The 27,903-nt window shown below is 40.1% G+C and overlaps 1 protein-coding gene across 2 annotated transcripts in view; it reads left to right on the plus strand.

Annotated features, from left to right (window-relative positions):
• Window positions 1-3,877: 3,877 nt before the first annotated feature.
• Window positions 3,878-27,903, plus strand: part of CTSH (cathepsin H) — a 53,083-nt gene continuing 29,057 nt past the window's right edge. Inside the window, exons 1-4 of one of the 2 annotated variants that reach the window (XM_078151119.1) lie at window positions 3,878-3,977; window positions 12,311-12,342; window positions 14,683-14,785; window positions 19,037-19,107. In XM_078151119.1, coding sequence (XP_078007245.1) covers window positions 12,334-12,342; window positions 14,683-14,785; window positions 19,037-19,107 — 183 coding nt within the window. In that variant the 5' untranslated portion in view covers window positions 3,878-3,977; window positions 12,311-12,333. Of the gene's footprint in view, window positions 3,978-10,094; window positions 10,316-12,310; window positions 12,343-14,682; window positions 14,786-19,036; window positions 19,108-27,903 lie in introns of those variants that run through there. The other variant, XM_020965596.2, reaches the window with a different exon arrangement.

Genomic DNA, 27,903 nt, shown 5'->3' on the forward strand with positions numbered 1-27,903 from the left:
GGAAAATGCTATCCACATCCAAAGAAAGAACTATGGAGTTTGAATGCAGATCGAAGCATACTATTTGCTATTTTTACCTTCTGTTGAGTTTTGTTTCATCTTTCTGATGGTTCCTCTTATTGGTTTTAATTTTTACTTACAACATCACTAATCTGAAAATATGTTTAATAGGAATGTATATGTATAGCCTATATCAGATTGTGAGCTGTCTTGGGGAGGGAGAGAAAAATTTAAAACTCAAAAGCTTATGGAAATGATTGTTGATAATTCAAAATAAATTAATTTTTTAAAAAAAGGACAGTATGCTTGGTCAAAAAGAGAAGTAATTGCTCTTCCCCGGAGAAGTGTGACCTCTGATGCTAGAATTATCTGGTAACCTCTTAGGAACTTCTCTTCTTAGTAAGACCAAAGTCAGCAGTAGCACACCCATCCCCAAAGAATCCCCACTTCTATTTCCTGAAGGCTGAACCTTAAAGTGTAGTGTCTCTGAAGGAAGCTGCACTACAGCCCTCCACCAGTCCTACCCCAAGTAATAAATAGGCTTGTCCACAGAACGTCTAGGACTATGAAATTACTCTCACCCTCATCTTCCATTACCATTTTCCCTGCCACTGCTATTCTCTCTGGCTCCAAGTGGAGTGGGGATTGAGCTGAGATTGGGGATTCCCTCAACCATTTTTGTCTCCAATGAAAACATTCCTGATTATGGCTGAAAATGGATCCCTGTAGCCTCATGCTATTCATGTGTAACCCCAAGGTTTGCCTCACCTACAGGGGCATTAACATGGAAGCCTTGAGGGATCCAAGTTGATGGTACCATTCCAGAATTTCCTGTGGGCTTGATCTTAACTTGGACAGATTTCTTGGAAGAAGTGAAAACATGGCAGGAGTCCATAATGAACTGAGGGAAAGTCAGAGCTGAAGATGGAGAACAATGGGTAGAAAGTAAGACAGATACCAACATTCTTACCCTCCCTCCTTTGCTCCCTCCAGAGAGATGCCAAGTTTCCTGTTTCATTCAATCCCTTCACTTCCTGTTTTGTCATTGTCCCTTCCCTACTCCTCTAGCCAACACTGAAAATTTTGATTTCACTCTTTAATTTTATGTTTCTTCTGTTTCACCAGTTATTTTAAAAAACACTCACACACATACTGGCCCACTGAACTACTTGCACTGGTTGTTGAATTGAGCCAGAGGGAAGGCTCCTATTTGTTTAAAGAGTGGAGGAGGAGGTTTTCCCTCATTGCAAAGCGGAGACTAGAACACGTTAAAGAGACAGTGAATCTGATATTTACGTAACCCTTAGATTGCATGAATCCCAATTTGAACTCTAAAATTATTTTCTTTTCCTTTGGTAAAAAAAAAAAACTACAAGCCAGAAAACTGAGGCTGCAGGACCCAGCAAGCTTCCCTGTGTGGCTACTTTAAAGAAAGTAACAATTCTACCAGGGCTACTTCCCCAACTCCACTGCATCAGTCTAGTTAAGTCGGATCCCCAGGCAACAGCTGATTATGTCTCCCCTCAGGATTCTAGGGATAACCCTGAAAAGGTTAAGTACTTTAGCACAGGATCCCAAATTTGTGCTCCCTAATATCAACCAATAAACTGGTATCAATCAGCTTTTACAACAGGGTATCTAAACAACAGCATTGTAAAGATAACTTTGAAAGACTTAACAACTCTATTAAATACAATGATCCCGAAGAGATCTCATGATTCCAAAGACCTCAGTGAAATATGTTACCCACTTTGTACCTGACAGCTGATGATCTCAGAATGCAGATTGAAACATAATTTTTTTTACACAATCAACACAGAAATGGGTATTGCTTGCCTGTACATATTTGTTACAAAGGATTCTGTTTTATTTTCTTTTTCAATGAGGAGGAAGTGAAAACTTTTAAACAATCTTAATAGGGTACATATTTATTGAAAAGGCATAATTAGAATAGAAGTTACCCAAAGCTAGAAGGGGAAGAGGGGAAGATGTACTTTCCCATTACACACACAAAGTCCCTGAGAAGTGTGAACTCAAACTTAACCTATAAAGGTAGTGAGACACACATAGAGGGAAGACTTGGGGCCAACAGGTATGTTGAGACTCTTGGTCTCAGGAGTCCTTTTCTCCTTTCATTGAGCCTCCACCAAAGCTGCTTCTGGCTGCTTGGCTGGGCTGCTTCCTTGGAGATCATTTGGTTACTACACCCTTTCTTTATGGGACTAGACTGAGCTGCTACCAGTTCCAGTTGGTGGTGAGACTGCTCTAAGGGCATTGATTGATCTTTCAGTGTCACTAGTCCTGTGAGTACTCCCTGCCATGTACCTTCTGATCAAGTGACATTGGCCTCCTTGCTGTTTCACAAACAAGACGCTCTTTCCCTTAAATGTAAGCCTTTGCTTGAACTGTCCTCCCATGCCTGGAATTCTGTCCCTCTTGCCCTCCACTTGGTGGTTTCCCTTGCTTCCTTCAAACTAACTAAAATTCTGCCTTCTACAGGAAGCCTTTCCCAACCCCTCTTAATTCTAGGGCCTCTCTTCTGTTCCTTATTTCCTGTTTATACTGGATGTAGCTTGTTTGTACACATTTGTTTGCTTGATGTCTCCTCTATTAGATTGTGAGCTCCTTGAGGACAGGGACTGTCTTTTACCTCATTTTAAATCCCCACTGCTTAGCAGTGTCTGGCACTTATTAAATGCTTATTTGTGGAGCAGCTCGGTGGCACAATGGATAGACCACCCGCCCTGGAGTCAGGAGGATCTGAGTTCAAATCCCAACTCAGACACTTGACACTTAACTAGCTGTTAACCCTGGGCAAGTCACTTAACCCCGATTGCCTTGCCTAAAAAAAAAGAAAAAGAAATGCTTATCAACAGACTTCGTGTGTGTGTGTGTGTGTGTGTGTGTGTGTATACACCCATACATATACACACATATTGATACACACATACATATATATATATATGCTAAGTATTATTATCTACTGTAATCTGTATAATTTTCCAGATTTCTATTTTATTGCTTACTTTCTATTTTACATTTGCTACCTATGCATGATAATCTTTTGTGTAACAAGCTTTTGGGGAGAAGGAGTTAAGCTGGCAAAGGGTAAACTTACTATTACCCTCCTCCTCCGGGGAGGGATTATTTTCCATCCAGAGTGACAATGGAAAGTAGATTTTATTATGACTCCCCAAAATAGAGTTACAAAATAGACACTCAGTGTTATGTCAGTCCTCCTACTCTGCCCCAAGGTGGAAATCAGTCTCCCTCAGAGATATGGAATGTGTTTTTCTAGGTCCCAGATGTTACTATTTAAATATATCCTTGCAATAAGGGCCCCAGCATCCCTGAACCCTGGTTTTTAAACACTGTGACACAAGCTTATCTATGTTACAATTCTGTCATTCCAAGTGAGAGACCTATAGGCTAATCATCTCAATAATGAACCACAAACTGAAAGTTGATGGTACATTTGAAATGTGTTAATGCTTAAAAACACTATAATATACAGTCAATATTAAAATCATGAGTCAATTCCAAACTCATGAGACCGATTATTATATACTGGCTAGAGAATTTAGGATAGGATTTTTCTAGTTGACTATTTCCATATCCATACATTTCCTTACAATGTTTACTTTCTTCTAAAGCAACATCTGTTCAGAAAGCAAAATATCACCATGGCCTGCTAAACTGTCCTTTGTCAAGTGCTTAAAATTGTATGTCACCTCAAAAGAACAGCATTGTCCAGTGTTCACCAACAGTACTGATGAACAATAACTGCAAACATTTCCAGGTGAGAGAATAAAAATCAATGTTTACATCTCATGCCCTGATGTTCTCATTTTATTTCAGAAATTTTTCACTGAAGATGTGTCCCAAGTAGGATTTCCAACCATACTCCAGCTTATCTGCTTAGAGAGTTGAGAGTGGGAATGACTGGCCCCGAATCACTTAGCCATTTCTGGCCAGAGGTGAGACTTGAACTTGAACCCATTGCATGTGTATGTGTGTGTGTGTGTGTGTGTTCGTATGTGTGTGTGTATACACATACATATATACACATATACATACATACATATGTGTGTATGTACTATGTATTCATATATGTGGATAACTGTTTTCTGTGTGTATATAATTACTATGTATACATATATGTGGATAACTATGTTTATGTGTGTGTGTGTGTGTGTGTGTGTGTGTGTATATATATATATATACAGGGGGGGCAGGAAGGAGATAGAGAGATGGAGAGACAGAGACAGAGACAGAGAGACAGAGAGAGAAATGTCCTAGATCACAGAAAACAAGCCTAACTTGTCCTCATACTCAGAGCACCTACAGAGCTCCTTACTGTACAGGGATGTAGAGATTTGCCACATAAAGCTTCTGAAGACAACCTTATTGCTTCACTTTCTAACTCTGGTGATAAGCTTCCTTTCTACCATGGTGCAACAAGATGCTTGTCAAAGGAAGTGTCTACACCTAAGCCCTGAATTGACCTTAATTATAGGTTGAGGTCATAATTACATGGTTGGTACTGATCTGTTTGACAAGGGATTGGGTCAGCTCAAGCAAGTGAACAGTTTTGTGGGCAGCGTCCCCTCCAGTTCACCCACCTAATTTGCTCAGGAGTCAATACTTCCTCCTCTAGCTAGGCATCAACACAGTCCCCAAAATGGCAGCTTCCCTGCTGAAAACACCATAGCCTTCCTCCTTAATTCCAAGGAATAAGTAGTATAGGATTGTCCAAGGAGAACTTTAGAATCATAGTAAAGCTGGAACATACCTTAGAGATCGCCTACTCCAGCCTCCCTTACTTTACAGATGAGAAAACAGATCCCACAAAGTTGGACTGACTTGCCTAAACTCACCCAAGCTAACAAGTAGAAAAGTCAGGACTTGAATACAGGACCTCAAATGTCAAATTCAGTGCTCTTCCCATTGCACACAGTGCATTCTCCTGTGTTTGGAAAATTAAACAGTACCTTTCCAGCTCCAATTAGGATTTAACACTTGGATTCATTCCTTGGTTTCATTCTTGAGCCTTTTGTGGAAATAATCATTTGAAAGCGGGACACTTTTCCAACTGGAAATGTCTCATTTCCCTAGGTAGAGTTCAGATTTTTCAATAGTAGGCCATTGAAATGAATGAAAAACCTTAAGGGATAGAGTTGCTGGGTAATTAATAATCAAGTGATTAATTTGGCTAGCCAGCAATCAATAAATTGATAGTCAAAGGTTTCTCTAGGTAACCAAAGATGACCCATGGAGACCCTAAAAGCCTTACATACTTTTAGAAAAGGAATGCTCCTGACAGATGAAAACTGACCCTGATTGGTGGACATTTAATGAGGAGTTGGGCTTCAGCTCTTCCTGTTGAGAAAGTGCCTTGATCATGAGAGTCAGCCACCTCTAGCAATCTGGACAGGGAAATTCATCTCCATCCAGCCCCCTCTGGTTGGTTTTCTCCTTCAGGAGCTAGGTCACCCTAAACTCTAATGGAGGGGTACAAGGACAGGGGCTCCTTTCTCCATGATAAGAAGTCACCCAGACTGGATTCTGTTTATATTCTAAATAGAAGTTAGGTCTCCTAGATGGGTGGGGACCTGACCAGAATTGAAGAGTAAGTTCCCTAAGGGAAGAGTAATCTAAATCAGTCATGTCCTTCAGAGACAAGAGCTAAGCCTCAAAGATCCAATTGAAGAGAAAAGCCTGAATCCCAATTTAATCACTGGTTATTAATATAAAAGTAAAATAATAATTTTTCTCACCATAGCATGAGTTCTTAACCTGGGGTAATCAAACTTGTTTTTTAAAAAATATTTTGGGGGCAGGTAGGTGGTGCAGTGGATAGAACACCGGCCCTGAAGTCAGGAGGACCTAAGTTCAAATCCGGCCTCAGACCAAACACTTGACACTAGATGTGTGACCCTGGGCAAGTCACTTAACCCCATTGCCTAGCTAAAACAAAAAAAAATATTTTGAAGAAAAGTATTTTAATATAATTGGTTTCCTTCGTAATCCTATGTATTTTATCTTATGTACTTAAAAACACTGTTCTGAGAAGGGGTCTATAGACTTCACCTGCCTGCCAAAGGGGTCCAGGATCCAAAAAAGTTCAAGAACCTCTGATAATCTACAGCCATCTGGTCCTACCTGTTCTAGCTGAGGGACTGAGGCCCATGAATGTTAAACAACTTGACCAAGGTCACACAGTTAACTGTCAGAGGGAAGATTTGAACACATCCTTTAATGCTGGAGTCAGTGGCCTTTCCTCTGTTGCTACCTCGCTATTTAATATGGAAGGTTGATAGGGGAGGGAGGAAGGGAAAAGAGGGGTAATGGTTTATTTCCTGATCAACTTGGTGAGCTTTATAGGATGGTAGGCCTTTGTTTGAGACTTTGTTTCTCACCAAGTGGATATGAATTTACTGGCTTGGACAGCTGTTGGTAAAATCACCCCTACATTACAGGGCTAAGGGGGGTCAACTGCAAAGTCATGACCCTTTCATCCTTTTTTCCCTTTTTGGAGGATTGATCAGAAATCAGCTTAACTAAAAGGAAGTCTGAATCATGGGGTGGAGTTTCTCTCACTCAGTAGCTGCTAATGGCTGGCTGCCTTGCGTATAAAGTAGATGGAATTTGCATGTTCTCAGATTTAGAGAAGAGATTTCTTGATCTCAACCTTGAATAGGTAGTGGTATAATCACTCAGTCTGGGAAATGACAGCTGTGAAAAGGGAAATTTCATGACCAAGGAGCACATGTTCCTGAACTCCAGCTTTCTGGGGGAGATTTTCTGGTCAGTGTCAGCCTTGAGGTTGCCTTTCTATTAGAAAGATCTGTACTCCAGCCTTCTAAAAGAAGAAGGGGAATTACTGGGCAATCACCTTCATGTGATTTGACCTTGTCTATCAACTTGATTGTAAGTTTTAAGAGATTTATTCACCATTACCTATGGTATGGAGTACTGATAGAGTTAGGAGTCAAACACATGATTACAAGATTCCAAATCCAGATATCTTTGTCCATATACCATACTGCCTCCCATGTTCTTAGGCATGTTCTAGGTTCTCACCCATACTATTAGTAGTCTAAGGAATGTTAGTGATATATGTGGTAAAGGAATTGGAGAATGGAATTAGTCCATATCCTCTTATCTCTGTACTCTTCACCCAGGTCAGGCATCTTCAATGACCTGTTCCTACATGTTGGAACAAGCTCCTTTGGGACAGGTACCATAGAACCATAGAAAAGCCCAGAAGCAGAAACAGAACATGGTTTCAGGGATTCATGTGGTATATGTAGTAGAACAAACTCCAATTTCAAAGTCATAAATTTTAGATTCTACTTCAAAGTCTACCACTAGATACCAGTGTATCCCTCTTTAAATCACTGAATCTCTCTACGCTTCAATATCCTCTTCTATATACAGAGGTTGTACAAGAGGAATAGCTGGCCTTGGGCACTTGTCCATCCATTTGCCCCACACAGAGGATGACTGATCTCAGAGGTGGTGTGGCAGAGTACAATGGTTCCCATTTAACGGTTCAAGAACCCCTTCTGGGTTCTTAACAGTAGTCCAAAGGGTTCCTGCTAAAAATTCCTTAATGGCATCTTAAGCAGTAAATAATTATAAAGAATAATATAAGTAACATGTTAAATTACCCTGGGAGTTCACAACACTTTTTTTCTTGCAGAAGGGGGTTTCATGATACAAAAAAATCATTGGGAATGATAGCATGATGGATAAACACCTGGCCTGGAAACCAGGAACACCTGAATTTGAATTCTGCCTCATATACCAGGCAAGTCAGTGTTCTAGGCAACTCTGGAAGCCTCTAATTTGCAGAGAAGGTGCCAACTTGGCTTTGGTAAAGGGAATTTCCTAATCACAATGTGTTGGCTTAGGTTATTGTGGAAAAAATTCCCATTAAAATCAATCAGGCTTTAATGAGTATGGCCTTACCTTCCATAGGGTGATGTAATCAAAATCTCAAGCTGTTAATCAGATTTATATAGTTATATCCTCTATATGTAAAATTAGAAGATTGGACCAGATGGCCTTAAAGGTTGTCTTCATCTCCAAATACAATGATTTTCTATACTAGCTCCTATTCCTGCTTGCTAATCCAATCCAATCCAATTAATATTTCTCAAAACCGTAATGAAAAGACAAAAACAAAGCACTGCCTGTCTGTAAGAAGCTTAAATTGTACTGTTCGCCTAATCCTTCAACTCTTAGATTCCTGGCCCCCTGACTACTTGCTAAGACCTTCAGGGTTTCCTTATTCCAATTCTCTGATTAATGTCTCTCTGGTCACCTCACACTCTGTCTACTTTGTGCATGGCTGACTCCTAGTGTACTCTGACCCCTGGTACATATGCAAAACACAGCAGGCTGCTTCTCTGTCTACTCCTGTTGGGGGAGGAGGATGGAAGCAGCAGCAAAGGAATTGTAGAACTCTTACTTGTTTTTGGAAGTAAGTCCTTAATAATACCTGATATTTATATAGCACTTTATATACATTCCCTCCTTTGACCCTCACAACAACTCTGGGAGGTAGGTATTAATATCCCCATTTTGCCAGATAAGGAAACTGAGGCACAGAGAGGTTAAGAGATGTGTATGTATGTGTGATATATATAGATACACATACATACACATGCACACACACATACATACAGATATACATATATATATATATACATACATACATACATACATACATTTTTTTTCTTATGGCCCCACAGTTAATAAGTACCAAGAGAGGATTTAGGAATATTCTTAATTTGAAGAAGTTAGAGTCAAAAGGATAAACCCCCTTACTTTCACATAAGGAAATCTTTTTCTTGATTTTTTTCCTCTCCTTGAAACAGAAGAGAGGAAAATTCCTTAATGAAAAAAAAATGTAGTAAGATATCCTGCTGCCAGCTTGATAGCTGGACTACTCCATTCCACCTAGTAAAATGAAGACAACACCTAAAAGGAGAGAATAAGAACGTATAGCTTTGGAAACTATATAACATGCTTTCCTCCCAAGTGAGTTCAGAAAGATTTAACATGTCCACATTTACACAGCCACGGATTGCATTGTAGGGTAGGAGCTCAAAGCAGGAATGTCTGCCTCCAAACCTAACCCTGTTCTTCCCACCCTGTCTACCTAGAAAGAGGAGACTCTAGCTAGCATACTGCATTACACAGATTAGGGTCCTTGAGGGTAGACAATCAACAAAACAATAAGTAGACCCTGACTTGTAGCATTGGACAGTTTTGGAGGTGGAAATACTCATGGTGAAATTTAATGATCAGCTCTCCTTTATAAGCTGGCTCCAGGTCACCATTGTCACATACCTGAAATTATAGAAACAATTGTACAATGGAACCAAGACAAAGTGATGATTCATTTTGCTAAGGAAAATTCAGAGAAAGGTCTGGCTCTCATTCTAGGACACAGTGGGAGAGAAAAGGCTATCCCAAAAGCCTTAGTGCAATTCTAAGTCACTCGAGTTTTTGTGTCCCAAAAGTCTTATTGCCATTTTAAGCTATTAGTACCTTAAAGCTTTAGTACCTCTGGGCCCAAAAGATTGAGGCTTTAGTAGCTCCTTGTGTCCCAAAAATCTCAGTGCATGCAGTTTTTAGCTATTTAACTTCTAAGCTTTAGTAGCTTAAAATTTCAATATGGCTTTTGGGACAGCCTGTGCGGTGTATAGTGCCACAGCCTGACGCTAATTACGTGCCTTCTGTTCCACTCAATTTCAGAACTTGGCCTTTGCTTTTCCCATCAACCCAAATCCAAGGACACAGTGCTTTGCACATAGTAAAGGCTTAATACATCTTCTTGCATTCATTCATCCTACAGAGCCATTCATTGCATTCCCAACTTGGGGGCTAAGAGAAAGTAGCCTGAGGGTAAATGCTTCCTCCCAGTCAGGACCTGCACCTGCCAGGACAGCTTTCATCTGCTGCTATTTCCTCATTCACCCAGAAATCACTGCAAGAGAGGCTGGCCTTCAGGACCCACTAAACGTGGAGTTGTGAAATCCTCAGAGGCTCGGCACCAGTCAGTTGCCCCTCCTCCCAGCAGCTTGCTGCCCCAGACATTTAAAGCAGCTGCCCAAGCAGCCCGAGCAGCACAAGCAGCCGCTGCCGCTTCGTCGCCATTGCCAGGGCACAGGCTAGGACAGTGCCCAAGTTTCCGGGGCCCCAGTATCTGTCAAGATGCGTTGTGTGCTGCTGCTGCTCCTCGCGGCCGGGGCTTTCTTTCTAGCCCCCAGAGTTTCCAGTTTACCCACTGTATCTGCAGAAGGTAAGGCAGATGGGATGGAAAATTCTTGGAAACCAAAGTCCGCTTCCCGGCTACTCCACCTTAACTTCTTATCGCAGGAGCGGCAGCTAAACAGAGCCCGGGCGGATGGAGCGGGGTCAAAGGGCCAAGGAAGGAGGAAAACTTCACGGTCCCCCCAAGTAGGGTCCCAGATGCTCTAGGGGCACAATCTCCAATGATCCCACACCCATAACACATACCACACCTAAACATTCCAACACACACGCGCACACACACACACACACACACACACACACACACACACACACACACATCTAGTTCCTTTCTGGGAAAAGTATGGAAAATGAAAGTTGATCATGAAACTGAACCACACAAGAAACTTAGCATGGGAAAAAAAACCCTCGAAGTAAGCAAAAGAGATCGCCTCGGGACCCGTGACAGGCACATCTTTTCCCTTCTAAGACCCCTTAATTCTAAGGTTGTTTGAAGTTTTCTTTTTAATGCTAACGGAATTTTCTCTAGTCATCTGTAAAATGGGTGAATCACTTAAGTCCTGCTGCACACCGAATGAATTACCAAGCAAGTATTCTACAAATACAGAGCTCAGGAGTGCTCTGAGCAGTTCAATAGCTTTGGTAAGGGAGCTATGGAAACCCTAGGCTAGGGACTGAAACTAAGCCGGTGCAGACACCTCTACTCTCTGTAATTTGAGTCCCTGTTTCTAAAATTAGCCAGCCTCTTGCGAATGAATTAAATACAACAAAATTAGGCAAACATTAAAACCACAGACCCTTGGGTTTGAGGAGCTGGAAGGAACACCTAGAGATTTATTCCCACCTCTTCCTTTTACAGAATGGGAGGCAATTGAGGCCAAGAAAGGTGAAAGGACTTGGCCATGGTCACAGAACCACTCTGTGGCAGTCAGAGCCAGGCAGGCCTAGACCTCAAGTGTCCTGGCTCCCTCTAGACAGAAAAATAGTATCTGAGGTCTAGAACTCAAAGGGACCTCAAGTTAGTGGATCCAACACCTCATATACAGATGAAAAACTTGAGGCCAGAAAAGATAAATCAGTGACTTACTTATCCAAAGACAATTTAAACCCAAGCCCTCAGGCTTCCCAACCAGTACTCCTTTACACTATGCTAGAATTTCCAAGAGTTTTGCAGTGCTTTTAGCATCTGAAAAAAATAAATCTTAACTAAAGGAAGTTTGGCTTTGCAGTCAAGAAATTTGAAATTGCAAATGTAACCCAGAGAACAGATGCCATTTTCTCCAAGAGGCAAATCTGACCTATATACCTGTACCCTACTCCTAAGTGACATCCAGTAAAAACCTTGTCCCACATTTTAGAGGCTTAGAGAGGGTTCGATGTTAGAATTGGGTTTTTTCCCCTTAATTCCTTTTATCTAGCTAACAATTAATTCATGTTACTTCATTGCTCTTCTTTTAATCTGGAACCCTACTTTTTTCTAGACTTTGTTCCCAAACTATTAAATGAACACAGTGACCCATGGACCATAGCATGCCAATACTGCCCGTGGGGTTTCCTTGGCAAATAAACTGGAGCGGTTTGCCACTCTCCCTTACTGTTTTGCCACTTCTGCAGTGGAATAAGTCAAACAGAGGTTAATGACTTGCCCAGGGTTACACAGGTAGTAAGTGTCTGAGGCCAGATTTGAACTTAGTTCTTCCTGATTCCATACCCAGCTCTCTATCCACTGAGCCATCTAGCTGCCTAATTAATATATAGATAACAGCTTTCCAGCTGACCCCATTGCAAGCCATAGCACTAAAATCAAGCACTCCTACTTCTGGAGTTAGCCTGGAAATTTGCACTAGAGAGTATCAGAAATTCTAATTCTTAGAAGTTTCCATTTTGTAAAGTGCCATAAAAGTTTTTACTTTATTAGATAACTAAAGTAGTGATTGGCTCTTAAAAATAAAAATTAATTTATTAACTAGTTTACTTGAATGTAGACCAAACATGATTCTAAAATGTGCTTTTGCCTTCACAGAGAAGTTTCTATTTAAGTCATGGATGAAACAGGTCAGTGATTACTTCTTCTTTTTTGAGCTTTTTAAATTTTACAAGTTTCCTGCTAAGACATGATGTCAATTGTGGTAACAGATGTAAAGAGAAGGGACTTTCCAACTTATCACCAGAGTCTTTCTACAATAATATTTGTCAAATAAAATGTCAGTTAATGAAAACTAAGCAAATGATTATAATTGCCAAGAGTAATGAATATGGACCTAGGGTCTGCTGCTTTGATTGCTCAAACTATTATCACTCTATTATGTTAACAACCAACCTTGCCACCCTTTCTCTTTAAGCGAGTCTCTATTATGAACTAATGAACATTCTGGCTATTTTTAATTTTCAAAGTGTATTTAAATAGAAAAAAGTCATAAAACCATTTTTACATGTTTTAAATTTATCATTAGTTTCTGCAAATTCAGCCAGCCTTTGTTTTGTTTTGCTTTTTTTTTTTTGGTGAGGCAATTGGGGTTCAGTGACTTGCCCCAGGTCACACAGCTAGTAAGTGTTAAGTGTCTGAGGCTAGATTTGAACTCAGATCCTCCTGACTCCAAGGCCAGAGCACTATTCACTGTGACACCTAGCTGCCCAAAGCCTTTATTTTTTTAAGAAAGAAGTCTTTTAGTCTTTTATTTTTCCCCAATTACATGCAAAAACAATTTTTAACATTCATTTTTAAAACTTTGAGTTCCATGAAGAGGTAAACAGGAAAGAGAAATCATAAGAGACTTATTAAGGTTGAATGTTTACATTCCTACATGGAAAGATGATATTTATAACTCATAAGACCTTTGTCAGTATTAGTGTAGTTGGAGGGGGAAAATTATATGTATGTAGATAGATAGATAGATAGATAGATAGATAGATAGATAGATAGAGGGCACAGGGTGAGTTGAAGATTGAGGGGTCCTATCTGGAGAATAAAATTAAGGGATGAGAGAGGATTATACTAGGAGAAGAAGAAAGGGAGAGGTAGAATGGGGTAAATTATCTCACAAAAAAAAACAGAAAAAAGGCTCTTACAGTGGAGGAGAAATGAGGGAAGGTGAGAGGGAATGAGTGAATCTTATTCTCATAGGATTTGGCTTAAGGAGGGAATAACATACACATTCAATTGAGTATGGAAATCTGTCTTACTCTGCAGGAAAATAGGGGGGGGAAGGGAAGAAAATAAAAAAAAAAAATAAAAAATAAAACTTTGGCTTCCAATTCTCTCTCTTCCTCCCTCTCACTCCCCTCATTGAGAAAACAAGCAATTCTATATAGGTTATACATGTGTAGTCATACAAAACACATTCCATATTAGTCATATTGTAAAAGAAAACATAGAACAAAAAAAATAATCTCAAGAAAAATAAAGTAAAAAAAGTATGCTTCATTCTGTACTCAGATACTATCAGTTCTTTGGTGATGGATAACATTTTTCATTATGTCCTTCAGGGCTGTCTTGCATCATTATATTACTGAGAATAGCTAAAATCATTCACAGCTCATCATCGTACAATATTACTGTTACTTTGTACACAGCACATTTCATTTTGCTTTATTTTTTTAAGATCATTTTTTGATCCACTGTTGATCTAGTTGACTTGAAATGAACTGTTGCAGGTCTGTTTGGCCAAATCCATAGTAGCCTGGCTCTAGCAATCAAATCAAATTGATTAATAAAATCCATCAGTGTTGAGAATTAAATACTCATCTTCAAAGAGCTATGAATAAGTCACTCCCCAACCAAGTGTACCCTCAACTCTATTGCAGTTCAAATGTTATCAGAGTCTCAGATTTGTGATCAAAGTCCCATGTGAACTGCAGGTGGGGTGACATAATCAAAAGTCCCAAATAGTATTCTTATCCTTTTACCACACTGAAGTTGACCAGGCTTTTCTGATCAACCATCTGGACATTTATCATAGGGAACAAGGCACTACTTAGCAATAGCTGGCATCTACAGAAGAAATGAAAATTTAACATGTTTATTAAGGTCTTTTGGGCTTATTACTTGTTTGCTCTGAATAAAATATTCTACCTGCCAGGCCTGCCAGTTAGTGCCCATAAGCAAATGAAAAGGTGTTTCAAAGTGGAAAAAAAAATCTTAATTTTCACTTATTTTGCATTTAGAGCAAGACTCTCGACTTATCCCCCATATTCCTATACAAACATCTCTATTTAAAGCATTGCACATTCATTTAAAAAAAAACAGCCTCGAGATGGCCTGTTTGCTAGTCCAACAAAATAAATTAGTAGGAAAGGTCTTCCCTTTTTATCCTACAAAAAAATAAAGCCTTTGTTTTGTTAACCTATTGCTGCTTTCTTAATATGTTTCTTATGCTGATTTTTCTTTTTTTTAAGCACAACAAGAAATATATGTCGGAGTATCATCACAGATTACACAATTTTCTGGAAAATAAGAGAATAATTGATAAACACAATGCTGGGAACCACTCATACAAAAGTATTACAGTAAAATTATTCTTAATACTTCTCTGGGATCTGGGGGTGGTAAAATGTTAGAAAATAGCAGTAGAGTATAAGCCAAAGGATATTAATTAACCAGGAAATGGTTTTTTGTGCATTTATATGAATCATCAACCAATCAATCAACAAGTATTTTATTAAGTACCTACTATGTGCTAGACACAATGTGGGGGAGGGTGGAGAGGTGGGGGGGTATGTGAAATGACAATGTGTTACCATGATATGAAACTGAGATATAACTAGGAATTTTTATGCATGAAGCAAATTCACTTTTCAGAGATTTGCAGAGTTAGGTGAACCAGGTAAGTGGTTTGATGCCTCCAAGATAGGGACTGGCCTATCCCACAGAGTGCATGAATGGAAGACAGATAAGCCCTAAAAGAAGGTATCACCGTGAGAGGCTCCTTGGAGGCAAGAGGGATGCTGGCTTGGGGGCAGTTGCTGTACATGGCACCCAATAGGCCATAGGTTAGGAGGTGAGGTAGGTAGGGGGTCAGCAGATATAATAAGTGCATATTATATACTGGGCATTGTACTCAGTGCTGGTGATACAAAGACATAAATGGAAAAACAGCCCCTGTTTTCAAGCTTACATTCTAGTGGTGGTATATAATATATTTATTAACAACCAAGGGGAACAACAAAGGCTTCTGGAGGAACTAATTTGATTTGGGTCTTGGAGCAAGCTAAAAATTCTAAGAAAGGACTGAGTGAATTTCAGGTATGAGTAATAACCTATGAAAGGGTAGAGAGGGAAGAGATGGAATGCTGAGCTCAGAAAACAGAAGTAGGCCAATTTGTCTGGTGGTAGGAATGAAGGGCCTGAGATGCCAAAGTGAGGAGCTTGTCTTTCATCCTAGAAATAATAGGATGCCACTGAAAAGTCCTGAGCAAGTGAGTGACATGGCCAGACCTGTGCTTTAGGAAGATTATTTTGGCATCCATGTGGAAGTTGGCCTGAACAGGAAAAAACCAGAAGCCAAAAATACAATTAGCAGGCTATTTGAAAAACCCAAGAAAGAGGTGATGAGGACCCTGGAGGTAGAAAGGAAACAAATGTGAGAAATGTTGTAGAGATAAAATTGACAGCTAGTTGGTGCAGTGGATAGAGCACTGGGCCTGGAAGCAGGAAGAGCTTAGTTCAGATCTGTTCTCAGAGACTTACTAGCAATGTGACCCTGAGCAAGTTCCTTAACCTCAGTTTCCTCATCTTTAAAGTAGGGATAAGAGTCACACCTACCTCCCAGGGTTGTTGTGAGGATCAAATGAGATAATAATAATAATCACTTAATAATTAAAAAGCACTCAGGAAAGTGCCTGGCACATAGTAAGCACTATATAAATGTTAGCTATTATAGTTCATTGACAAAACTTGGTGACTGATTGGATAGAAGGGAGAGTAAAGAGTCAAGGGTGATTCTGAGGATAGAAAACTGGTTATATAGAGAGAAATTTGGAGGAGGGTCACATTTAGGTGAGGAAGACAATGAATTCCAATCCAGACATTTTTAGTTACAGAGAGACAATCAGGTGGATAAAAATGTCCATCATGGAATTAATGATAGAGAATCAGAGCTCAAGAGAGACTAGTACTGCACATAAAGATAAGGGAATAATCTAGATAGAAATGATGACTGAGCTGAGAGAAACTGATGAGAGGATCCATACAAAGCCTTGTGGGAAACCCAGAGTCAAGGAAGTAGGGCATGGGTGGTGAATCCAGCAAAGACTGAAAAGGAGAATCATGGGAGAGCAATATCAGGAAAGCTAAGTGAAGAGATGAGAAGGGAGTGGTCAACAAAATCAAAAACTGCCAAGAGATCCAGAATGATGAGAAAGGGGAAAAAGCAATTCGATTAAGTCATGGAGATCAGAGATAGCCTTGGGCAGAACAAATTCCCAATGATGGCTCCTCAAGGCAACTTAAAAGAAGGGGATGAAAGGTTAAGACGTGGAGGCAGCAAGTATGGGCAGCATTTTCTGGGATCTGGGCTGTGAGATGACAGACTGATGTGGATCTATCTATAGACTGAGAGAGTGGCTAGTCCAGTGCAGGTTATGTACCTATGGGGAGACCTCAGTGTGCCTCTAGACTACAGGGAAAGAGCCAGTAGGTAAGGAGGGATTGAGGAGGAGAGAAAGGGCATCAGAAGCACAATTAGAGGGTTTGACCTTAGCAAAGAGAAAAGTCATCTCTTCCTTAGAGACTGGAGCAAAGGAAGAATGGTGGATGACATAGAGAGGTTTGAGATATAGAATAGGGAAGAAGAGGGAACTCCTTATCAAAGGCATTTGTTTTCTCAATTAATTGTGGACAGGAGGTCCTGTGCTGAAAGGCATTGGAGAGAGTGTGATAGGTGAGCTAAGAGGTGAAGATTTCTAATGACCTCTAGAGAATGTTACTGGGTCAATCAAAGAAGAACAAGATTTACCCAGCAGCAGTGAGGATCCGGTCAAGTTTAGATAACACATACTTGCAGTGGATCCAGTCAGCACAGAGCTGTATGACTTCTTCCAATAGTGCTCAGCAGCATATGATAAAGAGAAAGCAAGTGATGGCAAAAACCCAGGGAAGAGACTTGGCAAAGCATGAGAAATTATAGGAGAAAAGAACAAGGGAGTCAAGACAGAGGGGCAGTGCATAGTTGACCAGCCCTTTGTGTCCCCATTTCTTAGCACAGTGCCTGGCACATAGTAATGTGCTTAATAAATGTTCATTGACTGACTAGTTCTATGGTCAAGACTGCAAAAGGATGGAAGTGAAGCCAAAACAAGTAAAACTTGAAAGAACAAAGATTGGGATGGAGAATAAAAATAGGTTTAGGAGGAATGAAGTAGAAGGAAAGTTATGTTAGAAGCTTGTGGTCAAAGGAGAGGAAATTCAGAATTCTGGGTAATGGAAGATGAACACATAAAAGGGTGACAGTGAAATCAAGTGTATGTATGATCATAACCATATGTGGCTGAGAAGGAATGAAAGTATAGATCATGGGAGTCAATGAACTAGGAGCTTGAGAGAACATCAGTTTGTATAAAATAATACTGTAACAACTCTCTTGCATTGACTGTATCTATATGTAGTATCTCTTTATATTCATATACACTATTTCTCCTTGCAATAGGAACTATTCTACTACTAATGTAGTTCCTACTACACGGAGAAACAATGTATATATTGCTATGTATAAACTAGACTGATTTCTCTCTAAGAGGGCAGAGTGGTGGTTCTTGAGATTTAGTTGGCCAGGCAGCTTTTGAATTATTGGTTTGTCTTTGCTGGCCCCAGAACCATAAAAGACCCAGCCTATGGGGAACTAGTGCCTTGGGGTTTATAGCAAAATTCCCATTGCCCTGCAGCGATACCTTTCTAAGTATTACTAATTGCTGTGGTGAATGTGGAAGTGGGGCATTTAATTTGAATTTAATTAAGAATTGTATCCTTTTAAATTTTATTTAATCTATTAAAGCTTTTTTTTTACTATTATTTTATGGTCCACAAATATATTATTGCATTCTAATCTCAAACCTAAATCACTGGACTGGCCTAGACCTGACCCCAAATATTTGGTATTAGGTGGGGGAGAGGGAGTATTTTGCAATGATTTTTTTAGTTAAATTCATTGTTGAAATATTGGAAGAGTGATGTGCAAAAAGGGGGGACCTGGGTGATCTGATAGCCAGATACAGGATCCCAGTGCGGTTAGCCTAGAGGAGTTTTAGTAAAATTGTGTTGGGACATCTGGGACTGGAACAGAAAAGGGCCTCCTACTCTGCTCAAATTCCAGATTTGCCCCCACATGTCCCCAAAACCCTTTACCCTATTTGGTCATTTGTAACAGTCAGTGCAAGTCTTCTTGTCCAGACTGTTGGAATGAGTTCCCTAGGATGAGGGCCAAGATTCTCTTGAAGCTCAGGCTATAGTAACTGCGAGCCCAAAGGAGTACCAGTAGCCATATGCCTGAGTCACTATGGCTTGGAAAGTGGGGAGGAAGAGATGTCAACTAGATGCTCACAAGACCTGCAATCAAGTTACTTTTATGTAAATCCAGGTTACTCTTATGCAAATTAAAAGACTTCAGTACAGGAGTAACACAAAAAATTGAAAGGATTCAAAAGTTCAGAAAAAGACTAAAAATTGTGAGAGAAATAAGCAAAGATCGTGTGAATAAAGCATTTTATTGTTACTTCTCTGCTATTTGTTTATTGAATTTTTTTTACTTCCTTTCAGTGGGACTGAACCAATTTTCAGATATGTCCTTTGATGAATTCAAAAAGAATTATCTTATGAGAACACCTCAAGTAAGTACTATTCATTCTAACAAAATTGGAATTTTAAAAATGTAAACCATTTGAATTATTTTACAATGTGGTCTGTCACCTCTCATCTACCTTCCATTTTCTCTCTCCTCAAATGGGCTTCTATTCAGAATCATTGCTGGGATCCAGAAAAGTTGGAACCCATCCCTATGTCAAGGGAACTTGGCTAGTGCCTGGAAATTCAGAATCTTGTGTTTTAAATTTTAACTCACATGTCACCAAGGACATTTCATGATGTCATAGCTTAAGAGAAGTATTAGAATCAAAGAAGGAACAGAGAAGAGGCACCAAAGTTGACAGTTGGGAAATAGGTATGTGAGAATGGGGGTGCATTAGATCAATTCTTCCCACCTCACTTGAAATGAGAAGAAACTATGCCCTAATAGTTTTGTCAGGTGAGAATAATCAATGAAGTAGGTTGGATCAAGGCTAAGATATCTCTGTGGAATCCATAACAAGCTTTAGACTAAATTCAAGTTCATGATAAGTTTAGAAGTCATTAGAAGCTGTTGAATAAAAGAGTATAATGTTGCTCAGGAAGTGTATTGGTATTGGCTGAGGAAACTTGTTCCCATCCAGTAGGTCATCTATAAAACACAAGGCAAATTTGGAACTTAAGCCTTCAAGCATCTGGCAGGTCAGTGGGGGAAGCTAAAGAAAGCCAAGCTTCTGAGAAAGAATTACTTTGAAGACAGGAGAGTACCCTGGCTTCTCCCTCCCCTCTTTGATCAGAGGAGGATCTTGTAAGGGCAGTGGACTTTGGACTTCCCATTAGCTCCCTAGTCCTAGCATTAACCCCAGAACAGTTGATGCAGTGTTACCATCAGGGACTGAGGAAAAGCCTTTACACAGAGAAGCTGTGCTGGACCTGAGGAGAATATTGTGAGGACTGTAGGAAAGCTGTGTTACTCCTTTGCAACATGTACTCTTTAAGCTGGAGCTCACTTTCCTCTGGACTGCATGTGTTCTAGTAGAAGAGTGTGTCACAAACTTTGGGGGGGGGAGGATATTTTGTAGCAGCTGTTCTTATTATACCTCATCGTGCAGTGTAGTGGGATGTAGGGTATGTTCAGGGAAAATTAACACTTCGCTGTGAGGGCTGCTTTCCACCTTTGGGGTCCACCTGATCCACCTAATTCTCACCTGTGGCTTCAAGAAGCTGTAGTATGGCCACACCCTAGGAAACTGTTTCGACAGATGTTTCAGCTAAACCAGGTTGAAGATAATCGAGGAGTCTCAAACACTTCAGTGAGTTGGCAGGGGAGGGTGGTGTCCACCCCAAGCATGTGAAGACTTCCCCTGGTGGAATGTGTGGATGAAAAAATTTGTTCCAATGGCCATGAAGGCAGCTGAAGCAGGCACTGTGGAGTGCTCAGAGCTTGGTTAGACATCGAAGATGCCAAGGTCATCCACTGCATCTCGAGCCATCACCAGTCATCTTGACTCTGTCTTACCACTGGACTGTAAAGACTCTAGAAAAGAAAGTCTGACCAGTTCATGTAACTCTGCCTTACTTAAATCTAATTTATGCATGAATCAAAAGACATCACCCATACCATTTTGCTATTTTTACCTATCTCAAAATCCTGTGGTGACAGACAAGTGATGAAGCAGCAGGTATGGATACACTGGGAGCTGTAGTTACAACCCTGCACACAGGCAGCCAAGGTCTTAGGATCATCTTCTCATTGGAGGTGGCAGTGGCATTCAGCAGCCCCCTGGGTGTCTAAGCAACCTTTTAAGGACCATGCTGCTCACCTCTTGGTGTGAGGAAGGGGCTAGAAAAGGTGTCTGCTTACCCAACCCTGGCCTGTTTACTGTGGCAGGCAGGGAACCCAACCTGCAGTCAAAACAAAAAAATGCACAGAAAGTTCTGCAAAGATGATTCCACTCACCATCTATACCTGGAATGTACGCACAATTATGGACAACACAAAATCCAGTAGACCTGAAAAAATGAACAGCTCTTGTTGCAAAGAGCACTCAGCAGGTATCGCATCCAAATAACAGCCCCAATTGCAACAAGGTTGGCAAATGAAGGCCAGCTTACTGAAGTCAAAGCTGGATACTCATTTTTCAGTGAAGGGGAACACCATGAAGCTGGCGTCAATTTTACAATCAAAACTAATCTAGCCAACAAGCTTGTCTGACTACCAAAAGGAGTGAACAACAGCCTCATGGCAATATGATGGCCACTTACAGAAAAGCAGCACGTCACCATCACTAGTACTTATGCTCCCACCATGACGAACCCTGGTGAAGTCAAAGAAAAATTTTTATGAAAACTTGGAGATCTTCATCATCACGCCAAAAAGAGGACAAGCTTATAATCCTGGGTGACTTTAATGCTAGAGTAGGCACAGACAACCAGATATGGCAGGGAGTCCTTCGGAGGAATGGAATCAGAAACAACAACAAGCAGATTCATTTATCTCATGACTTTCTCATCACCAACACTGTCTTCCATTTACCTAAATACAATAAAACTTCATGGATGCATCCTTGCAGTAAACATTGGTATTTAATAGACCATGTTATTGTAAGAAGAGACAGACAGGATGTGAGGGTGACAAAGGCAATGTGTGGCACAGAGTGCTGGAGTGATCACAGACATCCTCTCCCAGCTAAGTATTCACATTCAACAAAAGTGGCAGCCCAGGGTCAACAGAATAGAGTGCTTCTCTGAGCTGGAACAGTTCATAGCTAACTTGGAGAGAAAGTTGAGCCAACACACAGTTGGCAACAGTAGAGTAGAAAAGGAGTGGGTAGCTTTCAGAGATTTGGTGTATAGCATTGTGTTTACTCATCTGGGTCAGAACACTCGCAAACATCAAAACTGTTTTGATGAAAATGTTGGGGAAATTCAGAAGCTTCTAAATGAAAAATGAGAACTCCACAGAGATTACCAGCAGGATGGTTCATCCATCTCTAAGAAGGCAGCATTTAACTCCAACAAAAGTAAAATACAAGCAAAGCTTAGAGAGATGCAGGATTCTTGGTTCAGTAAGAAGGGAGATGAAATTCAGTTTTAAACAGATAGTAACAATCCAAAGTGCTTTTATGATGCCCTGAAGGCTATTTATGGGCCAAAGACCTATGATGCATCTCAACTATCAAGCACTGATGGAGCCACATTGATTAGTGATAAGGACATGATCCTGGAGAGATGGGCTGAACACTTCCATAGTGTTCTCAACAGACCATCATCAATCAGTGTTGAAGTAAATCCCTCCCTAGCCAAATTTCCAACTGAAGAAGTTTTGAATGCCATTAGGCTCCTCGCCTGTGGCTAAGCACCTGGTGCTGATTCTACTCCAGCTGAGATTTACAAGGTGGGGGACCCCATTACTCATACAAAAGCTGACCGAAATTTTCCACCTTACATAGCAAGAGGAGGTTATCTCCCAGAAGTTCAAGGATGCCTCCATTGTCCATTTCTATACAAGTAAAGGAAATAGATTGTCCTGTAACAATATGGGGGGTAGCACCAGCAGGTCTCTGTCTTAGTCATTGCTGGAAAGATTCTTGCCAGAGTCCTCCTTAATAGGCTGATCCTGGGGCAGCTAGGCGGCCCAGTAGATAGAGCGCTAGCCTTAGAGTCAGGAGACTCAGACACTTGGCATTTACTAGCTGTGTGACCCTGAGCAAGTCACTTAACCCCAATTGCCTCACCCAAAAGCAAAATATATATGTATATGCTGATCCTTTACCTGGAAAATGGTCATCTACCTGAGAGCCAGTGTGGTCATCTACCTGAGAGCCAGTGTGGCTTCAGAAAGGGCTGAGGAATGATCAATATGGTGTTTGCTGCCTGACAATTCCAGAAGAAATGCCAGGAGCAGAACAGAGGTTTGTGAACAATGTTCATCAATTTGACCAAGGCCTTTGATGCTGTCAGTTGTGAGGGCTTATGGAAAATTATGTCAAAATTTGGTTGCCTGGAGAAGTTCATCAGTATTGCACATCAATTTCATGATGGCATGCTTGCCTGAATTCTGGATAATGGATAATTGTCTCACGCTTTCCCAGTCACCAATAGAGTAAAACAAGGATATGTGCTTGCTCCCATGCTTTTTTAGCATGATGTTTTCAGCAATTTTGTCAGATGTTTTCAATGAGGATGAATATGGCACCAAGGGCATCTGATGGTAAATTATTTAACCTGAAAAGGCTGCAATCCAAAACTATAGTAAAGGGAGAGTTGGTGCATAATTTTTTGTTCACAGAAGACTGTGCAGCTGACATGCAACAACGTATGGATCGATTCTCTGCTGCTTGTGCAAATTTTGGCCTAACAACACCAAGAAAACACAGGTGCTCCAATAAAACTGAAGTAGCTTGAAAGAAACATGAGATATGCAGATTTAGAGAATTCATCCCAAATGTTCCCATGGCCTATTTGTGCCCCACCTGTGGTAGAGCTTTCCAAGCTCATCTGGTCAGTCAGACACACTATAACTTGACTCTAACATAGTGATGTTCTTTTGGTCATCTTTGAGAACAAAGGCCAACAACCAACCAGTAAATATCCCTTTCCAAAAGCTAATTAAGTCTGGCTGACTAATTGTTATCAATGAGTAACCACATAGGTGGGGACTCATGAGCTATATATATAGCATTAGAGAATGCCCTCAAAAGTACCTCTAGATCCCTGAGGACAGATGGAGCAGCCACCCTCTGGGAATTTGACTTGACAGTGTAACTGAAGGTTGGGAGAGCATCTCTAGAGCATATGCTATAGGAATAGTGAGAGAGCCTTAAAAGCACTATGCTTATTAGTTTGGAAAAGAGGTGCATTCATGAGTGACCCAATATAAAATGCATTTACTTAGTTTCAGTGGGTCTGTGATCTTACTGCTGTAGGGAATGCTTCCATTGGTACACATTACAACCCAGCTGTGCCCTCTCATTCTTTGTATTTCTTCTCCATGTTCTTGCATCAATGCTCCACAAGGGATTTTCAACCAACATGCTTGAAACCTTCCTTTAAGTCTTTTCACATTTAGTAATTACTAATGAAGCAATCTACCCATATGACCACTCCTACCTGTTTCCACTCATATTGCTCCAGTGATATACTTAAATTGAACTCTTACTTATAAAAGGCCCCCAAAATGAAGCAGCTCTGGGAAAAATATTGGCATAGGTGTCAGAAGTCCTGAATTCTAGTCCTGACACTTATAAGTTGTGTGACTTTGGGCAAGTCATTTAATCTCCATGAATCTCAGTTTGCTCACCTGTAAAATGGGAGTAAACATATTCTTCCTGCTTCACAATGGTGTGGAGATCAAATAAAAGGAATGTATATGAAAGATCTTTATAAACTATAAAATTCTGAATGCTATTACTATTGTTCTAAGATATTTTTGTTTGAGTACTAGAGCAGAGCAGCATGAGGACGACCTGAACTTTTCTGCAAAAGAGAAGGGCTAGGTATAAAGTTCCACTGAGCAAAGGAAATCTATTTCAGGATCTGACAAGACAGGTCCTAGACAGAAATAACTGCCTTAAGAGCCTTTTCCTGGTCTTGATTTCCTAGACTGGTACCTTAAAGAAGTTTCCTAGAAGCACAGAAACTCAGAGTTTGGAAGGAATGTCAGAGGTCATCAAAACATGAATAATAATAAGAATAATTAACATTTAAATAGGGCAGCTAGGTGGCACAGTGAATAGAGCTCCAGGCCTGGTGTCAGGAAGACTCATGTTCCTGAGTACAAATGGGGCCTCAGACACATGGCAAATCACTTAACTGTTTGCCTCAGTTTCCTTATCTGTAAAATGAGCTGGAAAAGGAAATGGCAAACCACTCCAGTATCTTTGCCAAGAAAACCCCAAACGGGAACATGGAGAGTTAGACATGACTGAAAAACAACTCAACAACAACATCCTTTAATAAATTCTCCATGGTGCTAAGCACTGTACTAAGTGCTTTCTTATTCGATCCTCACAGCAACCCTGGGAGGTAGTTACTATAATTATCCCCATTTTACAGTTGAGGAAACTGAGGCAGAGGTGAAGTGACTTGCCCAGGATCACATAGTAAATTTCTAAGTCCAAATTTAAACTTTGGTCTTCCTGACTCCAGATACAGCATTGTATCCACTGATAATCCTTTGGTAATGTGATAATCCTCTGATAATCCTCTCTTCATTTTCCTTCAAGCTCTTTTTTTTTTAATTGAGTTTTATGGTTTTCTAAGCATTTCCAATTCTTGTTCAGCTTCTGGGCTCTTGTCATACATCAACCTGGGATGAGTTTCTTAATCCATACAAATCAAACTCATTAACCTCCCCAAACCTGCCCCTCCCCTACCTTCTATCTTTCTACTCATGATACCAGAATCCTCAGCTGACTCTTCCAGCTTTCTCTCATACTCTCTCCCCTTCATTGTTCATTGCAGTAAAATAGGAATTCACTGGTTTTGTCCTACTCTTTCCCATTGCCCCATGGCATCAATCGGTAGCCTTTCCTTAAGGTGCAGTAATCTTTCTGTCCTCAAATTTCTCAAAAACCAATCTGCTTCTATATCATAGTTATTTCCAGCTTCCCTCACTCTTTGGAAGCAGGGACTGTGTAGCCTCAGCATCTAGCACATTGCATTGCACACAGTAGGTGCTTCATAAGTGTTTGTCAAATAAGCAGTAGAGTTCAAGCCAGAAGGGACCTCAGAGATCATCTAATTCAACCTCCCCCTTTTAAAGATAAGGAAACAAACCTCAAGAGGTGCTGTCACTAGCCTAAGTTCACACAACCAGTGAATGGCAGAGCTGGGATTTGAACCAAAGGATTTGACCTCTAAAGCTAGTGCTTCCATACTTCAATGATTTACTATACCCTATGAATCAATTAATGAGGTTAAGTGACACCTGAGATTACACAGCAGAACTAGGCTTGAACCTAGTCTTCTGACTCCAAAACCAGTGTTGATTCTACTCTTTCAGGCTGCCTCATTATCACATTTGATCCTTGCTATAACCCTGAGGTAGAAAGGACAGATATTATTATCCCCACTGCTTATTTATCACTCCTCTAACAGATATATGGATGACAAAGTGCATAAAGTGGCTGACTCAAGCCAGGAAGATTCATCATGCTGAGTTCAAATCCAGCCTCAGACACTTAAACTAGCTATTTGATCTTGAGCAAGTCATTTAACCCTGTTTGCCTCAGTTTCCTCATCTGTAAAATGAGCTAGAGCAGAAAATGGTAACCTATTACAATATCTTTGCCAAGAAAACCTCGAATGGGGTCATAAAGAGTCTGGAACAACTGAACAACAACAATAAAAGCATAAATTAAATCATTACCCTTTCTGATTCTTTTTCTTAACAGCTGTTACATCAGCTCTGTCCCTAATTTCCCAGATACCCCTTTACAAAATTTTCAAAGTCTGGTTTTATATTTTTTTTTGTAGAAAAAAAGGGGACTGCAACAAAATGCCCAATGTGATTTAAAGAGGAGGTATTTCTTTAATGTGTCTGTTTTGTATGAGAATATCAATTAACTATTGACTTACATTCTGAATTTCCTACCTCTCCTCAATGTTATGAGGATAGTTTACATATGCATCAAAAATATCCTTGACCATGATATGAGAAGGAAATGACAAGCTTTCACAAATATTATACTCTAACAGACATTTTTATGGTCAGACAACTAACTAGAAATTGTAGAGATTACAAGATCCTACTGTGCTTATTTCTGATTATTTTAAAAACACAAGGAATAAAAGAAAGCAAAGACAGTCATTAACATACTTTTAAATGTACAAAAGAAAACAGAAGGAAATTCAGACGGAAGCAGAGAAGCATGACAGCTTTGAAATAGCATTGAATTTAGTATTTTTAAAAAGTTGTAAAAAAAGTCACAGTTTCATAATAATCCTCTCTTTTTCTATTCCAATTTAGAAACGTTCTCTTTCTGTGATATTTGTTAAGTCTCATATTTGTTAAATTCAAAAACAAAAAAAATTTTAAACATTTGATTCAGCAGAGGGAAATGTTCCCTTAAAACTTTCGTTCAACAAGGCATCTCATTCATAAGTCAGAATCATCTAAGATTCTTGAAAAAGAACAACAGATATAACATTTGTTCAATGTCACTCTGATATTAATATCAAACAAGGAAAACAACAGAGAAACATAAGCTCTCAAAAGGGGGGTTTGCCACCCACATGGAGGGTGACCATCACTTAGTCCAAGTAAGAGAGAGATAAATGACGTATTCCTGTTTTCAGTGGTATGGTGCTAATCACAGCAAGCCCTGGAACATAGCAGAGCATAATTAGAAGCATAATTCCATAAAAGAATTAGGCCTACCCATCCACTATCCATACAAGAAAAAGCAAATGATTAAAGAATATCTATTGTGCAGAATATGATGTTTAGCTGGACAGACAATCTACAGAGTTCTCTTCTTTGAGTTCATATATCTGGGACAAAACCTGCAAAAGGACAACAAGCTGAGTCCAGAATTGAGCAGAAGGAGGATTACAAGGCTGGATCACCTTTGAGAAAGTGGGCAGTAATCTAATGATTCCAAGCTCTTCTCTGAAACAAATGTTGTTAACATGAGTGTTCTGATGATGCATGATGGAATACCACAGTCTCCAAAGAACTGAAGCTAAGCATTACCTAAAGAACAATGGAGAGGCATATTGTGGGCATGAGCTAACACATTACAAATGAGGAATTTCCTAGAAGTTTCATAAAGTATGTCAACAAAGTATGATCAGTATGATAAGAAAAGCAGGTAAGCCAGGGACAAAGAATAGACAGT

This window comes from Phascolarctos cinereus, unplaced genomic scaffold (genome assembly GCF_003287225.1).
Source record: "Phascolarctos cinereus isolate Bilbo 61053 unplaced genomic scaffold, phaCin_HiC Scaffold_3;HRSCAF=262, whole genome shotgun sequence".
Taxonomy (NCBI): Eukaryota; Metazoa; Chordata; class Mammalia; order Diprotodontia; family Phascolarctidae; genus Phascolarctos; species Phascolarctos cinereus.